At 30.5% G+C, this 21,558-nt stretch overlaps 2 protein-coding genes across 4 annotated transcripts; both read right to left on the bottom strand.

Annotated features, from left to right (window-relative positions):
- Positions 1–983: 983 nt before the first annotated feature.
- Positions 984–5,247, bottom strand: LOC108457340 (uncharacterized). 3 transcript variants are annotated; one of them, XM_017756350.2, is made up of 7 exons: positions 5,145–5,247; positions 4,137–4,265; positions 3,864–4,063; positions 3,563–3,670; positions 1,919–3,390; positions 1,638–1,710; positions 984–1,458 (listed from the first exon to the last, which is right to left on the bottom strand). In XM_017756350.2, the coding sequence occupies exons 2-7, from the start codon at positions 4,231–4,233 to the stop codon at positions 1,306–1,308; spliced, it is 2,103 nt and encodes a 700-aa protein (XP_017611839.1). In that variant the 5' UTR covers positions 4,234–4,265; positions 5,145–5,247; the 3' UTR covers positions 984–1,305. The 3 variants fall into 3 exon arrangements, with proteins under 3 accessions (XP_017611839.1, XP_052875510.1, XP_017611840.1); XM_053019550.1 differs by having other exon boundaries at positions 5,186–5,224; XM_017756351.2 differs by lacking the exon at positions 5,145–5,247 and adding an exon at positions 4,962–5,118.
- Positions 5,248–18,925: 13,678 nt separating this feature from the next.
- LOC108457093 (zinc finger CCCH domain-containing protein 30-like) lies at positions 18,926–20,777 on the bottom strand. The gene has a single exon (XM_053019532.1). It carries the CDS (start codon positions 20,735–20,737, stop codon positions 19,349–19,351), a length of 1,389 nt encoding a protein of 462 aa, XP_052875492.1. The 5' UTR covers positions 20,738–20,777; the 3' UTR covers positions 18,926–19,348.
- Between the last annotated feature and the right edge of the window lie 781 nt (positions 20,778–21,558).

The raw sequence follows: 21,558 nt of genomic DNA, 5'->3' as shown, positions 1-21,558 counted from the left end.
TTCTTAATTAATATGATAGAGTTATTAGTTTGATTTGTATTGTTTAACTTTTAATTTGTAATTTAATTTCACACTAGTATAAGTAGATATGTTATATATATATACATATATACATACAAATCAAGTTACTAGCATAATAACAAAGACTTCAAGTTCAACGTTGACATTAAGACTAGTTCAAACTTTATGGTACTCTTGGATATACTAAAACATGTGTATATTGTGTAAGAAAAAATCTAACTAATGTAGTCTCATTTTGCATGACCGAATATGATCTTAGCATTCATAACCTTCCCTTTGCATTAATAGTGTTGGTCATATCTTTGACAATCAAATACGGTCCTCCAGAAAGACATACTCCACCCCACCCCCCCGCCCCTCCCTTTTGAATAGGGGACTAGTGCTGAGAAAAAGAAGTCCCATATCTAAGAGCCAAGAGTAGAACGCCCAAATTCAGTTAGGCTTAGCTCAATGACCCGTATTATTATTTTTTATAAATCAATAAAGAATCTATTTTTATATTATAATTTTATAATTAAATTTAAATAGATTCTTTTTTATTATTTAAATCCAATCTGAGCCATCCTGGCATGAAAAAACTCATGTCCGGATCAGCCGGCTTCTAGCCCAGAATTAGGGTATGCTTTTGTAAAGTAATATGCCACCTTAACCTACTTGTTTCTCAAACGACAGAACCCTGAGAGGAAGCCCTTGAGCTTTTACAACTAGCAGACAGAGTCCCAACAATACACCAGTCCACACCCTTAATCAGCAGCCCGTGTTGCAAGGAAATAAATTCACACCTAATAGTTAAGGATTAAAGTTCAACTAAAATCTTGCAAGCAAGGGTGAGTTTCCCTATTCTTTCAACACTCTTGTTCTCAAAGAATAGAATTGTGAAGCTGAATTCCCGCACCCTACAATATATAACATCTTATACACTCCCCATCAAATGCATGTAAAACATCAAATTTGGAGATAGCTAGGATTAAACTAGCTAGGTAAACTAGCCATACCTTAGCATTAGAGATGACCAAAGGTACATAGATGATATATACTAACATCATTCAAAATACTGGCTTCCAATTCCATCAAAGCCAAACAAGTATTTCATTTCACAAAAGACAAAAACAGGGGGAAAACCCATTTCCAACTTCCTATTACTTATGCTGTAGCCCTGAATACAGTAAATCATAACAGAGCTATTGAACTCACCTACTTCCTTTAAAACAAAAAGAGATGACTTAACCGAGATATATAAATCACATCATCTTATATGCAAAATCACAAGGCTGTGACATCATATCATTTGCATCCCGGGCTATCCTTGCACATACTTCTCCACTTATTCTTGAGGTCTGTTGCAGTCCTATCCATAAGAAACACATTGGTACCAAACTCCAAAATTCTCTTCCATGGAACTGTCCCATCCTCATTTGCAAGCTCCTGCACTCCCTTCTGCAAGCACAAAATAGCCAGTAAAAATCTTACAAGAAAGCTTGACATGTATTACAAGCCACGTGCTTGGTAAATAAACATTTCAGAAAGTTCACTCTTGTAACACCAGGAGTATACAAGTATATGAACTTCAAAACTATCAACTATAACTTCTACGACCTATGAAAGAAAGTAATTACCCTGAGCATCTCTTCTTCGTCATTCGTCCATGGAGCTTTCTTTCTTCTCAATCGTCGAGTTGGCGAGAATGATCTACAAATAAGAATCTTGTTAAGATTTAATCATCAATCAAATCAAAGGCTAACTCATTTCTTCCCACAAAAATAATAAAATTGATTGCAGAAGCATGTTAAAAATTAAAAAAAAAAATGTGTCAGAAATGGTGTATATGTGTGTGCCTGTTTGCGTGTGTATGCTTGAAGATGCATGCATGTTATCAATTTACGCAAAGGGAACTTACTGCCTTGTTTCACTTTTTTTGGACCTTGTAGAATGACTAGATATTATATACTTATCATCTGCACTGGTAGATGATTCCTCTCCATCACTATTGACAAGTTTCTGACTTGCATCAGTAATCTGAGGCCCTACAACTTCCTTTAGTATGTCATCTCCTTCAACTTCTACCTGATTTATGGGGAAAGTTTCAGTGTTTTCAGTGGTTGGATTATCATCAGAGGTTTTAAGCTTGGCTGGTAGTTCTTCCTGTTTGTGTTCATGCTCTCTCCCTAGATGCCCACTCTCCTGAATTCCAGCAAGGTTTTCATTGCCATTTAATTTTGAATGATTCCAAGACCTCCCCTGCTCCTGAATAAGTTTTCCCATAAGCCCCATAAATGCAACTAGTTTCTTCCTTGCCAAGATGATCTTGTTCTTAGCTTCTAGATAATTTGAGATGGAAACAGAGCATGCACAGAAAGGGCAAAGAAAGTGGCCCTTATCATCAAATCTTGCAGGGCAATTCAAGCAGCTCTCATGAACCGCAAGCAGGCAACCACTAGAAGTACAGACCAACAACCGACCATTTTGATTACACTTGACACAAGAATTTTGTTCTGTCCAGTCAGCATTTTGAACAGGATCTTGACTAGCCATGTGCTGTGAACTCAAGAAAAGGTTCTTCTTTAAGGAAATGTTAAAGATCTCATCTTCATCTTCGCATATCTGTTCCACACAAGGATGATCCATGTCAGCTTTTTCCCCATTCAGATCAACATTTTCTTGTAACCCATCAGCGGAGATAGAATTTTGGGAACTTGATGTAAAATCGTGATCAATATTTCCACCCACATCACCACTAGATTCCTTTACCGGTGCACCATTTTCAACAGGACTGGATTCGTTAATCACAACATTTGGGCAAATTATATCTCCATGCTTTTGCTCGACCATCATGTCAGTATTATCATTTTGAACATTTTCCATCTGATTGTCCAGCAATTCCACACGACCAACAGCATCAATCAGCCCAGGGGTCCTTGAGGCAACACATAAATCTCGATTACCCTCACCTATCTGAGAAACCTTTCCCAAGTTATTAGTCCCTATTTCAGTAACCTTCATAATCCTTTGAGATTCATCTTCCAACCGCTCATCATCATCATGCAGGTGAATTGGAAGCTCCGCAACAGCCTGAATAGTACAAGCGGGCTTCGCAACTAGCTTTGACTTCTTTGCATTCAAATGAAGATCACATTGCATACTACCATGGTTAACACTGACTATTCCCTTCGAATTTCCAGCAACCAACTCATCTCTAGACCTCTTCGACGGAATTGGATTTCTTCCAAGCAACTCTTCATTTTTTTTAATTTGTGGAATCAAGTTACCCTCTTGATTACCATTTTCATCATTGCTGTCATCAGACCGTGATGGAGGCCCATTTTCATTGCCATCAAGATAAGGGTCGTCCAGCAAAATAACATCTTTCAACTGTTACAGAAAAGGTCAATGAGAAACGAAAAACAAATTTAGAAAGAAAAAAAAAAGAAACTTGGATGAGAGAAAACAAAAGGAGTGAAGCTTGGCGCCATTATCGCATCATAGCAGCAGGAAGCCAGGAACAAAGAAACTTAAAAGAAGAAGAAGAAGAATCCAGTTTTACCTGTTCTAATGCACATTTAGGTAGGGTGGCTCTTTTATGCTCAATAAAGGAGTGACCATCCCATCTCAAAAGCTCTGGTCCAGCATTTTTCAGATCAGATAATGGGACCTGATAAAGAAAGATAGTTGTAACTGACAGTGCATGCATTTCAGCTAGCAAGGTCTTACGAGTGACACAAAAAAAGTTGTTCTTTCAAGACAACCAAATTTATAGTGCAATGCTGAAACTAGACTGTATTGTTCTTTCAAGACAACCAAATTTATAGTGCAATGCTGAAACTAGACTATATTTGATATTTGACCTTTTGCAGTATGTGATACAGTATGTGATCAAGAACATCATCGCAGCTTGCAGAAGGATTCAAAACAGCTCTTGAAACGGGAGCAACACTTCCATGACTGTTTTGAGGACCAAATAACTCCTCCAAGCATCTTAAAGCAACCCTTTCACTTGTATTTTCTTCTAGGTCCTCTGGTAAAATTGGAGCTGTTTCAATCAGACCTGAAAGAAGAAAGAAAAAGGTAAAAGACCCAAAATAGTCAACAAACACCATGAGATTTGTATTTGTCTGTACCGGATATAATGGAAATATCTAGCTGGGGAAAGCTTGATACGTACTCAATGATCCAAAGCCATGCAGCTCTTGGACCATAAGAGTAAGGGCGAAACATCGGACCAAGTCAAGAGCAAGCACTTGATTTACCTGTTACAAACACGAGTTTCGTAAGTTTGAACCCCTATAAGAATTCAGACCAAAAAAATACCTTTTAAGAATGAAAAATTATACATATGAAAACCAATAAATAAACTTTATTTTTAATAATAAAAAAACCTTTAAAGATGACATCATTCAGGAACGAGAAGATCGTTGTGTTTAACCACATTTGGCTAAATTTACAATCTTATGCGCGGAAATGCGCAATGAAAAATAAATTTAGCGACAAATGAAACATAATAAACCTGATTAATGGAGAGAAAATTATCTCAGGTATGAACTACTTGGACAGATTTCAAGAAAAATCCTTCATTAACCTAATGCTGGAGTAATAGTTTACCGTGGTGGATAAATGAACTAAAAAGTCTGAAAAATCAAAGTCAAACCCAAACTTTAGAAAAATAAGCACCCTAGTCCCTTGAACTAAGAAATGTTAAAAGAAAAAAAAAAACAACCGAGAAAATACAGCATCCAAAAAAATAAAATAACTAGGCGAAAAATTAAATCAAAGTTAAATTAACTGAAAAGAATGAAAAATCAAACTCAAAGCCATATTTAAAAAAAAAAAAAAACTATGTCACTTGAACTAAGAATGTACAAAACCCTAGAAAGTACAGCATCCGGAAAAATATATGAAATCTTATATCGAAAGAAACAAACAAAAAAAGAAAGAAAGAAGAATACCAAACAGAAAGAGGAACACAGGAAGTAATTATTATCAGCCGATACACATAAATTTAGGAATTTCTTTATTATTAACAGATATTGCCAAATTAAAAAAGAAAAAGAAAAGAAAAAAGAATTAAAAGGTAAGATTGTGAATGCTTAGCTAACAATCATGCTGCTGATGAATAGAAAATTTAGAACCTTAAGAATCCATTGAAATATTTCAAAGAGAAGAGTATCACTTGAGTGCCGGGAAACAATGTGTTCTTTCTCGTGGTGGTTTTTTTCCATTTTAAAAATTTAAAATAATATATATATTTGCATTTTAAATTTTAATTTTAAATAGAGGAAAATGAGGCGAGCTTGCTTATATTTGGGCTTATTGAGTTGATCTAATTAGGACATAAATTTTAGAGCCCAAAACTATTGGGCTTCTATTCATAATCCCTTTTGCATCCACTATTATAAAATAATAATAGGTTATTAAATCCTTTATTCGTATTTAAAAATTAGGTTGAATTTAGTTTATAAAATATTATTTATTTTCATTTTAAAAATTAATTATATTTTTATTTTTAAATTGAAAATGTTATGAAATAAAGAGAGTAAAGAACAACTAATAAAAAAATTATATATTTATTTATCAATAGGGATATTTAAAGTGTTTCCTCAAAATCTATATATTTATAGACATAAGAAGTATTTATGATATAAAAGTTTACTGGTAATAAAATTAAAGTCATAATGAATATCAAACTTATCTTGACTTTAATAAACATCTACTTAATAATAAAATAATCATAACGCTCATCCTTGAATGTTCATTGGTAGATAATATGTCCCATTAAAACCTTATTAACATAAAAACCTTGTGAAAAAATAGTACATATAATTATAATACGCATAACATGCTATTTGGTTAAAAACTTAACCAGGAAAATCCAATGGAACAAAATTTCGCATGTATTTACTCCATCTCATGACAACATCACATAATATATCATATTCTACGTATTCAAATCTTGAATGCTAGCTTTCCAAATGATCATTTGAACATATTTGCTAAGATTTATATCACCAATTTTTGTGAAAGTCATGAGTGAGGAAATTTTTTGGGAAAATATATTTTGATCATTTTAGGAGTTTTCAACAACAAACATAATAGAACTATGGTAATGACAATTCTATAATAATACATATGTTCAAAACAAATTATATAAATATTTACACAATTGTTCTGAACAATATTCTAGGAATTTTGTATGCTTATAGCATTCTAAATCCTTCAAAAATTTTAATATAAATTTCTACTATATAGTGATTTATATAAAGATTGTAACAACAATCATAAGGTGCTTGTCAAATCTTTTATGAACTGTCATACTAATAAGATATCTAAAGGTTATTGCATCCATCATAAAAGAATATTATACCTTCTCGTACAATGTCAAGACTTAGTGAAAAACTTCATTTTTCTTCTTCTTTTTTTCCGCAAAACTACTCATTGGCAGATGTCTAGACTATTGGTTCAAAAACTTCAGAAATTTAATTCTACTTGAATTGTATCTTTCCACTTTGGCCAATTACTCTATGTTTATATTTTTTTATAATTTTATTTAAGATTCTCATTTTTTTTTCATTATTTCAATAATAATATTGCATGCAAAATTGTTGTTGATAACTTGCTATTTTCACATTTCAATATTTTATCATATTAACATAACTTATCGAAATCACTTTATTTTCACTATTTCATCTTCAGATTCAAGTATTTGAATCTCTTCTAGAGTTTTAATAATTAGTTATATATTGGGTCTCTTTAGGAACACCCGTCTCCACAATATGACTATTTATATTTATTATCTTCTTTTACGAAAATTTTCATCTTTGGATCGAATGGATCTACCATGCTTCAGGTATGCATTATTTTCATTTTATTCTAACAAGTTGTCCTATTGAGACTTCAATTTAAATCAAAACATTAGTTGGTATATACTACTTATTCTCATCATATCAGTAAATGCATTTAGTAGTTAGCTTTTAATAAAATGAATTATGTTTTTGAATTTCTGGTTCAAATCACTTTCTACGAAGATATAAATAATGATAGTTCATTCCAAGTAATTTATTTATCCAACTATTATTTTTCTCCTCCTAATGTTGGGAAAACTATCAAATGTGATCACAAATCATGTCATGATTGAATCTCCAATTCATTTGAAACATATAATAATAGAATGAGACTCATAATTAATATACATTCCCAAATTTATTTGAATACTCATTTTGTGCATGTGGTAGAGCAACTTGAACATATATCGCACATTCAGAAATTCTAAAATGATTTAGAATTTAACTCTTGACTAAAAGCTAATTGTAATAAGAAGTATTTATTACAACTTATTGTCATGATGCGTAAAATTATATAATGACCCAAAATTAACGGGCATCAAAAAAGTGCAATATCGGGCCTCCGTTTTAGTGAAATGAGTTCGTAAATAATTATTAGAAACTTTTATGAAACTAGTGGTGTGCCTAATTAGGTTCTAATTAGGTGAATTTAGCCTAATTAAGAGTAATTAGGAAAAATGATTAAATTGAATTAAGGGTAAAAGTTTAATTATAGATTAATAAAAAGAAAGGGGGATCACAATGACAAATAAACCATTTCTCAATGGTTGAGGCGGCAAGTAGATTTAATTATTATTAGTAGTAGTATTATTATAACTGTATTATTATTATTAAATAAATTAAAATGAAGCCAAAGGTGTGATACTAATGATATACATGTGTAATTAAAAATAAGCATACAATTGTAAATTATAGATTTAATTTGCTTATTAGTTAAGCATAAGATATTTATTATTTATTATTTATCATTAGTAAATTAAAATATATTTATTAGATAAATAATTAAATTATGAGATTTTGTATAATAAACAAATTGAATAATGAAAATTGTAATAAAAATATTGGTACATTTGTAATAAATAGATATACGTACACTTGTTATAAAATAATTTATTTACTTAATATTAAAGTAATAGATAATTAGATTAAATTATATTATTGTTAATTAAATAACTAAATTATAAGATTGTAGTGTGAAAAATAAAATAAATGATGACAATTGTATGGAATTGATGGTGTATATTTGTATATATATGATTAAATACTTAATAGATATTTAGAATAAATATATTATAATATATGTTAAGTAAATAAATAAAATAAAGTATATATATATAAAGTATAAAAGAATAAAACAAAAGAAAAGAAAGGAGAAAGAACAGAGAGCATTCGAAACAGGGAAAGGAAAGAAAAAAAGAAAAGAAAAATGAAAAACTAGGGATTTGAAGTTTGAAGTTTAAATTGGTAAGTCAATTATGTTATTTTTACTCAAATTTGATGTTTTAAAAGCTTTAAAACAAGGTTTTGATGAAATTAAGTTGATATTTTGAGAGTTCATAGGTTTTCAAGTAGGGTTAATGTTGGACAAATTATGGAACTAGGGATTTAATTGAAAGAATTTTAAGTTAGAATTGATAAAGGGATTAAATTGTGAAGTAAGCTATAAGTTTTATGTTGTAGGGACTAAATTGAGGAAAATTCGAAATTAAGAAAATATGCTGAAAAATAAATAGTTAAATTTGAATATGGATGAAATTTGAATAGAAATAGAGTGTGAATTGAATTAGAAAAGTAAGTAAAATTAGTTAGGATTAAATTGGGAATAAGGTAGCAATTGATTAGAAATTCAATTATTTATTATAATTAGTGTTGTAATTAGTAGTATAATTATTTTAATTTTCGTAGCTAGCAAAGAACCTTAAGCATCGGCACCGAAAGGAAAAGAAAAAGTTGTCGAGGAGTAATCGAATAGATCTGGTTTGTATTACTATAATTCAAATCTATTTATTATTAATTGTTATATTTTAATTAAAATGCATGGTAGATAAATTTAGGAAAGTAATTGAAATAATGATATTGATTTGAATGAAATTGATTTAAAGGTGTTTATAGCTATTGAAATTAAATGTGAACAAATTAGAAATTAAAAGTGATTTGAATTGAATCAAAATGAATTGAATAAAGAAAATATGTGATTATTTGAAATGTATATTAATTGAAAAGTGATTAGTGATTTGAACTTGATTGGAAAATGAATCGAAAATATGAATTGAATAAAAGTAGATTAAATTATGAATATGGTGAATATGTGAATTGTGTATTGATTGAAAAGTGGATTGAATTGAATCAAAGTATAATTATATGTGCTTATCTGAAATATGTGTTGGTATTGAATTGTATATTGATTAGAAAGTAAAAAAGTGAATTTGAATTGAATTGTGATTGAATTGAAAGTGAATTTGAAATAGAAAAATGATTTGAATACCCTATTAACTAGTTAGACTGAGTCTGATATAGTTAGCATGTCATAGGATTGAAAGTGTTCAGGGATGCTTTGACCTTGAGTCAATACTGGTGTGTTGGTTGGATTCGTGTATCCGCCAAGGTCCAAGTTTGTTAATAGGATGAATAACTGAAATGAGAAAATTAAATAAATTTGATTAATCGTACTATTAAAAATATGAGAAAAAAATTATGAGTTGAATTATGAATTGAATTGAGACATGAGATTTGAAGCATGAACTTAAGGTTCATGAAATTGTTAAATATCGAGTCATCGATATTGAAATTAGTTGAATAAATGAAATGAGAAAATCGAATGAATTTGATCGATTGAACTATTGAAAGTATGAGAAAGTGAAATTATGAATTGAAATTGAGATATGGAAATAAGAAGTAAAAATAGAATGAATAGGAAATAATGAAATAGTGTATGAGTTAATTGAATATAATAATATGAATTAATTATAATTATTTTTATTGAAAAATGTTGGTTTAAATAATTATTGAAAGATTAATGTTCTTGAATAACTGATGATTACTGAATGATTATATTAAAGTCTTGAACAATTGATTGTTATTGATTGATTATGAATAGAAATAAATATTTTCTTGAGAATAAGTTTTGAATTGAAATATAGAAATGAAATTTATGAAATAATGATTTATGAAATGGTTATTAGAAATGCATGAAATAGATATTGATGTAGTAAGAAGATATATAAATTAAAATGAAGAAAAGCTATTTAAAATACATATTATTAAATTAAAATTAAAGTTTAAAATCATTAAACTTACCCAACTAAATAACCTAACCTAAAATATAAAATTTTAAAATTATATTTAATCCAATAAAACATTTATTATATTTGTGATAGTGTTTTTTTTTATATAAATACTTTTTAATATATTTGTAACGTGTTACAAAACTTTTATTTTAGCATTTCTTAGTGCGTTTAGTGTATTATATTTTAAAAAATATTTTTAAGTAAAATTAATTCAAAAAATAAAATATGGGCGGGTTAAGTTAGGCTTGAATTTATCTTTTCTAAATTAGCATATATTTTATTTTATTTTAATGTGTTATGAATTATATAATATATAAAAAATAATATAATATAAAGTATTATAAACTTAAAATGAGTTGGGCGGACTTGAGCCTTAAAAGTTCAAGCTCGACCCACATTTTAAACAGACCTAATTTTTTGCCCAAACTAATTTTTCGAATCTAACATTTTTACTCAACCCTTCTTAATTTTCAAGTAGATCTTGAGTCTGAATAAATAACCCGACCCATAAACGAGTATAAACATAACATATATATATATATATATATATATATATATATATATATATATATATATATCCCATCGCAAAAGCCATATAAAACTATCAAAATAAAGTATTAATCTCTTTTAAAATCTATATAAATATAAAGTACATTAAATTATGATTATGTAATAAAAAAGACACAAATTTTAGGTCTAACAAATATTAAGCTATATATATCAAAAGAGAATTTATTGGAAAATGGCAAATGCCAAAGGTAGATGCAAACAAAAATTAGTTGAGTAAGGTTAGAGTGCTATTTTCAATCTTTTACTAAAAATATCAGTTCCTTGAATATGCTACCAACCTAAAATGCTTCTATCTGAATTTGGGAATTAGGAAGCCTTCCCTTTCCCTCTTGAAATAGATTTAATTATCTGTTATTTAGACAAATAAATAAATAGTTGGGCTCCATCCAAATATTTTGGGCACAAAAAGAATCAACATATCAAACTGAATCTACATTACTTACAAAGGGTTATAATACAAATAAAAACCTAAATATGCGAGTCACCAATCTTTTCTTTCTTTCCCTTCTTTTCATAATTGAGTATGGGGCCAACTTTTGCATATATTTTTGGCCTATGTCCCTTTTGCTAATGTAAGAATGAAACTGGCATTCCTTATATAAAATGGCTACATATTTTATATATTCATTTTACTAGAGATTCCCAAACTCATACAATCAATTATATACGTAGATGGATATACATTATATGACAAAGAATGTATAAATATATAAAATAATATCTACATTTTCTTTCACAACTTACATTTTATAACGATAAATTTGTTCAGTTGGCACCATTAATGTTAAAATCTCTTAAAAATTATGGGTTCAAATGTATTCAAGCACGTAACATCATTTTCAAATGAGTATAATTAATAAAAAAATTACATTCAAGTGATGTGTTACTCAAGTATCGATGATCCATAGTTTAGTGAGTGCAATGAAAAATGAAGTGTAATTGATCGTCAATAAAAAATCTTAATCAATATAGCTGTTAGATTTGAGACTCGTACATTTTTTTTGGAGATGTGTCTCAACCCTCAAAATTACAACAAATGAGTTTGGAAGGTTAACATCCACAACCAAAATTAGATTAATAGCCCCCACATGTATTTCCACGGCCTTTACCTCGTGTGCCACCAGTAGTGCTTTGGCGAGTACTACAGTGAACAATGATAGGAAGATTAAGAGTCATTTGAAATTTTTAACCACATTTCTTCATGGAGTAAGCCAAATAAATCGTCAAAGGAAATATAAGTTAACCTTGATTCAGTATTAAGTGTGATGGGTTTGTAATATAGGTGAAGACCACCCACAATATGATCAATAAGATCATCTTCGGAGATGGAAACATCAAGTGCAATAAGCTAATCAACCAATTTCTTGGCACAACCCATGTAAGTGGCGATGGATTCATTGTCCCAAGATAAAGTATTAAAGACTATTTCTTTAGAGTGTGAATTTGAACTCTAAAACTCGAAGCATAAGTGACTTGTAGTCAAGACCAAGCAACAGCAAAGGCACCAATAACTTAATAGAGAATATATACAAAAAAACAATCAAAGATTTAACTTAACACGATTTGGCCTTTAATATACTATGTTGTGTATTAGAGTTGGGAGAATTGTTAAATTCATTAGGTGGAAGAGGCTTGGAGTCAATGTGATAAATTGTTTGTTGCCTGCAAATGATTGGAATAATTTAAGTTTTCCAAAGAAGATAATTAGAGTAAGCGAGCTTGATTATTATTTGATTGTGAACTGAAGGGAAAGACATTATAAAGCAGGAGGAAGATGAGGCCATGGTGAGAAGGGAAATAAATTGTGTTTAAACCTTAGTCAGTAAATATGATACCATAAAAAATTCACGAATGATTGTTAATGGAGCAGTCACCCTTGATTACCCTTGTCAAAGATATATTTAATAATTTTAATTATAATTTTGCAAGGAATAAATTCAAAATTACAACAGAATCCCTCTAAATTGAGATTGTATATTTGAGTTAAATGATTATTAGCTAGGGTGGTGTTTATCTATTTTCCATTATATGTGTAAGTTATTTTATACCTAACATTTAATTTTTATAAAATGAACTAATGCCAAAGGGAATCTAATTAAGAAAATGATAATTATTCTTAAGAAAGAGACTTTTTTTTTTTTTTTAGAAGAGTGCCAACTGATTCATTAAAAAGAAGTGGGAAAAGTAACTTGGGAACATAAATGAAAACAAAACCTTTGGGCTGGACAACCATCCACCAAAACCAAAAGAAGAGAAACAAAAAACCCCCAGCTATCCCTACCAAGGCTATCCTTTGCTCCCAGCTTAGCCAAAACCTATTTCCACTGTTAGAACACCAAAACAGAGAGGAAAATAGGCAAAGAAACAACATGCAACCAGATTTCTTAGCTAACAACCATGCCGATTGCGAGTGAAACTTCAATCGCAACACCTATCCAACTTACCAAGGCTGATACCTACGTCTATCAACATTTACAACATCCATCACAGCCGTCGTCGTCTCTTCCATCCAGTAAACCGACCCGTCTAATTTGGGACCTTTACGAGCAAGTTTTATTTGCCTCTCTTGGAACATGCAAGAACTTACAATGTAAGGATTGATTCCCAATATCTTTCCCATATTTGACAAATGCACTGATTGTTGAGCAATCCACCCCCGATGTTCGGAATTTCTTGATAGCAGTTAAAGAATCCCCCTCAATCTCTACATGAAGAAAACCCAACTCCTCTGAAAAACTCAATGCACTAACACTGGCCATAGCCTCAACCATGAAAACATCGAGTCTGTATGGGTGTTGATGCACACATGAGGCCATTTCCAAGTTTGCACCTTCTATTCATGAACCAATTGGTTTGTGATATTTATAGCAATAAATCTTAGATTAAATTCGTATATGTGTTTTCACATAAGCGAATCATTTATGTTTTTCAGCTTTTAACCAAATTGTTTTCTCTGTTTATGATTTTAAGGACTAACTCGTGACCTTTGTGAAATGTATTTAAATAAGAAAAGCGACAAGCATATAAATTATACATGTGAAATAAGATATTATGATGAATTAATAGATTAAAGTGCTATATGATAGTTAATATTGAAATTGTGATAAAAATGACTAAATTGAAAAGTACGTGAAAGTTTTACATATTATTTGATAAATGAAAATGATGTAGAGAACACGAAATATAAGGTGTATTGTGAATTTAGAATTTACTAAATAAAGTTTTGTGATTATTGTAAATGAAATTACAATTGTTCTTTAAATCGTGGAAAAATGAGGAGTAAATTGAAAAAGTAAAAAAGTGTAGCTAAATTGTGAAATAAATACTAGTATGAATAAATATCGTAGTTAGTCATGGAACGAAAGTATAAAAAAAATATTCTTGAAAATTTTAATATTCGAAATTATATATTCGTGTAATATTAAATAATAAACTAGAATGAAAGAAACCTGAAATTTTAATGAAATCATGGAACAAATTATTCATGATTAATTATTGTAAATTCAGTTATATTCAAGTGCCCATGTGGACTAGCGTTGTAACACCCCTATTTCGAATGCCCACATAGCCTAAGACACGGGCGTATTTCTTGACCGTGTGAGCCATACAGTCTAACCACATGGGTGTGTGTCCCTTGCACCTTGGAAAAATTTTGATATTTTGCGAAAAATTTTCTGAGTTCCTAGTTTAGTCCCGACTTGATTCTAACGTGTATTATGGGCCTCAAGAGCTCATATAAGGGACAATATGATTGGTTTCATGTATATGAATGTGAAGTGATATGAAATGTCTGTATTTGATCTGTAAACTCTGGTAATGCTCGGTAATCCCCGTTCCGGCGACGGATATGGGTTAAGGGTGTTACAAGCTTTGAACTTTGTGGATATAGTTGGTATGCCACAGGAACCTGAGTGCTCTCATGTTATTCATGATATTGCACTTCGATGCCTCATGTTCTGTTATGCACTTTGGTGCCGTGTTTCCAACATTTTTGTACTGTGTATCATGTTATGTTTCTTGTATCCATCTTGTTCAAACAAGTCTAGCATAGCTAATAAGTCGTGGTAAGAGATTTATGATAAAAGTTTCATTCATGTTAATTCGTGAAATGATAAAATTAGTGAATTTTGTAAATATGAAATAACCTATTGATTATTAAGATATATTCATGAATTATAATAGTAATAATGTTTATGGTAAATAAAAATCAAAGAAATGATAAGATCTGAACTCAATGGTACTTACTAAGCTTTCAAGAGCTTAATGCATTACTTTTCAACGCATAGTGAAAGATCAAACTAAAGTTCTCATTCGAAGTGGCGACGTCAACACATCGCATTATATCATCAAGGCTTGGGGAAAATGGGGTATGAAATAAATTTCACGGTATAGAGTATGACATGTACATAGATGGATTAATGAAGTAAGAAAGAAAGTGTCTAGTTATTCTTATATTTGAGTTTAATGTGTTTTGAACGATAAATATGAGACATTACATAGTTTATGAGCTTTGATTTTTGTGTGGAATGATCGTGGACAGTTTTGGTATAGCCTGGAGGTGTTTGAAAATAGAATTTTCAGGTCCCCTATCCCTCCCAGGTCTTAAGACACAATAACTTTGAAGCTAAAAAGTTATAATATCAGTGTCATGTCTTGGTCTTGAGACAAGACAACTTTGAAGATAAAGTTCTAGAATAGCATGACATTGTTTTGAGACATTCAAGCCTTTGTCTCGAGACATATAGACCTAGAATTGACTTTTTTTTAGTTGGGCCAAAAGACACTTGAAATGAGTTTGAAATAGAATTAACTTTATTGTTAGTCTAATTATGTTCTAAAAAGTGTAATGTGACCTTGATAAATGTTCAAATTATAAGTATTTGATATTGTAAATCATGTTCAATGCCAAATGTAACATTCATTACTCGAGTTTCTTAGGTAAGGGGTGTTACAAAATTTCTCTCCCCTCGAACCATTAAAAATAACTAATAAGTAACTGATTTTACACAATGTAAGATAAGATCGACCAGAGGCTCATTAAAACCCAACCGAACCATCATCTCTCCAAAAGACCCCACTCCAATGTGTCATATGTTTTGCTTATGTCCAATTTCAAAGCAAAACATCCATATGATTAAGTTGGTGCTTTTTTCTTGAATGAGTGAAACATTTCATGGGCAATTAGAATATTGTCATAGGCAACATTTTCCGGAACAAAAATATTTTGCGCTTCATCAATACAAACATTTAACACCTTCTGCAATTTATTTATAATCACCTTCGATATGATTTTGTATAGCACATTATAAAGACTAACGGGATGAAACTGACTCATATTCTTGGGATTCAAAATTTTAGGAATAAACACAATATTCGTTTTATTAATCTTAACCAATTCAACCTCTCGGTTCAAAAACTAACAATAACCACACACATCATGTACCCAAATATGCCAATATCTTTAAAAAAGGAAAGCTGGGAAACCATGGAAACCTGATGCTTTCGTTGTATGCATGCCCTTCAACGCCGCAAAGACTTCTTCCTCTCTATATGCTGCTCCTAACTCCTCATTCATGGCTGCCATTCATGTGTGAACTCCAGATAGTAAGTGACTCGTATCCCCCCTCCCTTGCGTCTGAAAAAGTTTGGTAGAAATAATTCATTGCGCATGCTGCCTATTCATCCTCACCTTGAACTAAGTTAATAGCCGACCGCTTTCTGAACGTGGCAAATTGATGAAAGAAAAACGTGTTACAGTGAAAGGGACATATTTCTAAATAGCAAATTTATTTATAAAACTATTTCGTTTATTAGTAAAATTAAGCAGTAAATAGGATCATATTGTTTGATTATTACTATAGTAATTTTAATCATCTTAATATAATATTTTATATTATTTTAAATAATTTTGAATAAAGTTTAAAATAATAATTTGAAATTTGTATTTAAAAATATATTTCAAATATATGTTTTTAAAAATAAAATAAGTGATAAGCAAATCCACTTGCATATTCTATTCCTAAAATTTTTATTAAGTGAAAAATTCATATGATTATCAAACATATTAAAATATTTAGAAATTTCATTTTAATAGAACAAAAATTCTCAATATCTTATCAAACACACTCTTCATTAATTTTGTGCCTATTTGTAAAGCTATAAACTCAAATTGGGTTCAACTTTTTATTAGTTGCTCACATAAGGGCCAAAGGTTTCAAAATAGTCACATTGGGATTAAGCATTTTTCAAAAATGTTCAAATGAGGCTAAACCTTTTAAAATAGACAAATAAGACCAAACCTTTTCAAAAGTGCTCAGATAAGGGATTTTTAAATGTTGTATATCATGTTTCAATTTATGTTTTCAGTTTTTCTCTTTCTTTTTAAGTAATATTTAATTCAACTATCATGTGTTCTATTTTAAAGACGTTAGGGGTGAAGTGTGTGAATAGCCCTTAACACTTTCATAAAGGTTTGACCTTTACATGACCATTTTGAAATATTTGGCAATATAAGTAACTCCTGAAATATTATGCCCTAATTTGAAATTTTAGTCCTATCTGAAATTCAAAACCATTGGGTTAGTTTTTGTTTGGTTTAAGACCTATTTAGGCCCCTGTATTATAGTAAAATTCTCAATTTGACCATTTTACTATTTTTTCAGCCATTTAACCCCTTTTACTTTCATTTCGTCCATCATTTTAGCCCATAAGCTATTTTTTGTTAAAAAAGTTCTCATGTAACTATTTAAGTCAATCAAATGTGAACACATGGAGGGCCAAAGTGAGAATTTCACTATCATACAAGGGCCAAACTAAGAATTTCACAAGAAATTACAGAATAAACATATGGGATTTTTTTTACCTAAACGATCAAAAAGTTAACATGATGGACGGAATGAAGATAGAAGAGATAAAATTATTAAAAAAATAATAAAAATGTAAGTATTATTTGATTAAGTGGGAGAATAAAGAAAGAAAATAACAAGAGAATACTTTAAGGTGGCATGGTATCATCAACTTTCGGCAATTCTCTTACAACTTTTTTATATAGTTAGTTATTAATTTGATAGGAAGGAAATCAAATTGCAATTTTTTAAAAGAATTTTTATTTTTATTTTTATCTTTGTTGATTTTAATCTTTGAGCGTCCAAATCAATCCTTTTAAACAACCAAATAACAGCCTGTTATGATTCTCCTCCAATATTAAAAAAAAAAAAAAAAAAAATTCACTATCAGAACCTAAACTATTTAGTTGGTGGTCATATTCCCATTGGAAGATCATTATGGCCACTAATTAATTTGATTGCAAATTGCCTTCTCCATTATATATTTTTTTCATTTTTACTTATTACTTTCATCTCTTTTAAGATAGACTTTTTGCATGCTTAGTGAAGATTATCAATAAACAAATTTGTAACTAATGGCACCCAAAGGTGGGAGGGACAGCAATCTCCACTCAACTTTTTCTTAAATCTAATTAGTTTACCAATATCACATTTTTAATAAAGCACCAAAATAATATAATAAATTCAATAAGATTAGCACAATACATTTAATATGTTTTATCGTAAAATTATGTTAGTAGTCATTTAATTATTATTTTTCTATTTTAGTCACCCAATTATGAAATGTTACAAAATGTAGCCCAATTATTCGATTTTTTTTTTGCCACCATCTTACTAACATAAAAATAAAAGCATCCAAAAATCTAAAATAGTTGGGTGAATAAAAAAACAATTGAATAGTTGAGTGACAAATTTGTAACTTTTATAGTTGGATAATTTTAAAAAAATATAATTAAGTGACTACTAATGTAGTTTAGTCTAAGTTTTAACAAATTTAGTAATTATTTATATTGTATCTATATTATAGAGAATTTTCAACCGTACTACTATCTTTTTCCTCTGTTTTTCTATTTTTAAAATATTTTTAAAACAATTAAATTGTAGAATACCATTTTTAATGAGTATTTTTGTACGCATTAAATCTAATCTTTACGACAAAAAGATCATCACCCATATAACTTTACAAGACAGACAGCTGATGGCGCACCGTAGAGAAGGTAAAAAGTACTAATATCAAAGTAAGATATGACAATATACTTGCTCCAACGAGTTTTCTTGGTGGGCTAAAAGTTACTAATATCGACGCCTCAAGATTTTGATTTGATGCCATTTTTGATGCCATTGAAACAGCAACACACGAAACACAAGATTTAACTACGTCACGTTTAATACTGGTTGCTGAAAGTAATATGTAACAATGAAGATATTGCAATAGAAATTAAGCAATAAACTATAGTTGAATGTTACATCATCATCATCACCGTCATCATCAAAGGATCAGAAATCTCAGAAAATATTGCATGTAAAAAACACCCCAAGTTTGGGCATCATTTCTTTCAACAAATAGCCAAAGGTTATCCTCAACCCTTCTTTGTTTTTTCCTTAACTGTTTCTTTGTAATAATAAATGGTGAAAAATGAATGTTTTCCCCCCTTTCCTTCACCACTTGCTGTTACTGTTTAGCTTCCCTTCTACATTCATCACCAACAAAATCCCAAAAAAAAGAATACAAATGTTATATACCAAAACCTTTTTATGTTATCTCTACCTCAGGGTTCAGTGAAACTGGTTTTCAGTTTTGCTGAGCCACGAGCTCATCAAGCTTCATTTGCTCGATCCATGCTCCCAACACTGCAGTATCGACCGGATCAATTCGAGAGTTCATGCTTGAACCTAGACCTGTAGAAGCATTAACTGTTACACCTGAAACAGGCACACCTGTTTTCTCTTTGACCTCAGTGGGAGATTCTTTTACAAGGGATTGAACCCATGATAAATCGGGCTCGTCTCCATTGCCAAGCTCAAATGAAGATGACCTGCGAAGCTTGCCTGAGCCATCTGCATCGACCGCCCAGTCCGGTTTCCCATTGGAGGATCCCCACCAAGAATTTACCGGGGAGCCAACGGTGGCAGAGGAGCCAGAACCCAGCTCCCTAGAGCTTAGGCTGCGGAACTGTTGCTGCTTCTCGCGTTGAACTAACATTGAAACCCGAGAGCTCATTGGCGAGATAGGTTCTACGTTTCGTGGAGACATCCTACCAGATAGAGAAGCCTGCAACAAAGGATGTTCAATATTTTTAGGAGAAAAATTTGTGTTTATAGGTGATAACATGCTTTGCTGCTGCTGGAATTGATTTAAAACAGCAGACTTATGGGTGGGAGAGTAAACTGCCGCAGCCAATGCTTGATCGGAGTACTGCAGAGATGAGTTCTCAGCAGAAAATAGATCATCAAGATTCGATGGAGTCAGAGTCTTCAATCGACCAGATCGATTTAAAGAATTAGAACTCATAGAGGGCTGAGAGAGGCTAGATAACTCATTTATCAGCTGTTGTTGCTGCACATCAAAATCCGGCAGCAAGTTGAAGTCTTCAGTTGGAATGTCTCTTGCATTAAGAGAAGATCTGAGGCGACTAGATTGAAGATTGCTTCCAGGAAGATGCAGGGCCGGAACATTGGGCTGTGGCCAGGCAACATTACAATGAGACATGCCATTAGCAGATGGAGACATGGGAGGTGTGAAAGGTGACGGAGACATTACGGATACAGAAGAAGGCGATCCGGGTAACAGACTCAAGGCTGCAGCAAAATCCATAGCTGTAGCACCAGAAGTACTTGAACGAGGAGATAGAACAGCAGAACCAGTGGAGACATATAGAGGCCGGAGTTCCTCAGCAGTATGAGCAAAGAAACACACTCTCCTTGCACAACTAGTACCGTCCTTGCACAGCCGGGTTCGGTATTGAGCAGGGTGTAGCCAGCATTCAAAAACACCATGTGCATATTCACACATATCTCCACGTCTACATGCCCCCTTGCGGAAATCGGGACAAGGAACACAACTGTAATGGAACTTCCTAGGATCCCTTCTTCGAGCATTCTCACCTGGATGAACAAATGGACACTCAGTCCAATCATGGGAGTAGGCGCGAGAACAAGGGCGCACCTTAAACGAATACATTCGGAACTCATCAGTTGAATAGATGCTGTTCTTGATATCTGGAAGATAATAATATATTCATTTAATTTAATTTTAAATAGAGGAAATGAGCAGCTTTATATTTGGGCTTATTGAGTTGATCTAATTAGACATAAATTTTAGACCAAAACTATTGGGCTTCTATAATCCTTATCCACTTTTAAATAAATAGTTATAAAATCTTATGTATTTAAAAATTTTAATTGTTTTAAAAATTATTATTTATTTAAAAAATTAATTTATTTTATTTTTAAATTAATTTTGTTTTAAAAATTTAAAAATAAAAAAATAAATAAAATAATTATATTTTATTTTTTATAATAGGGATATTTAAAGGTTTTCTCAAATTATTATTATCATAAGAATTTATAATAAATTTACTTAATAAAATTAAATTAAATGAATCAAATTATTACTTATCTTCTTAATAAATAATCCCATAACCCTTTAATTCATTGGAATAATAGTCCATTAAAATTATTAACATAAAACCTTTAAAAATTAAAAATTATAATGAAACATTTGGTTTAAAACTTAACAAAATCCAATAACAAATTTTAATTTAATTCATGAAAATCAATAATTATTAATTAACATTTTCAAGATTTATTAACATTTTAAAATATTAAATTTTTAGGGATTAAAATTTTGAAATTATTTTAGGAAAATAATATTGATATTTGGTTTAACAAAAAAATAAATAAACATTAATGAAATCAAATTTTAATATTTCAAAAAATTATTATATAATAATTTCAAATCTTGAAATTTTAATAAATTTCTTAAATTTTATTAAAATTTAA

This window comes from Gossypium arboreum, chromosome 9 (genome assembly GCF_025698485.1).
Source record: "Gossypium arboreum isolate Shixiya-1 chromosome 9, ASM2569848v2, whole genome shotgun sequence".
NCBI lineage: Eukaryota > Viridiplantae > Streptophyta > Magnoliopsida > Malvales > Malvaceae > Gossypium > Gossypium arboreum.
The sequence above is the reverse complement of the archived record's forward strand: the minus strand, read 5'-3'. Positions and strand labels throughout refer to the sequence as shown.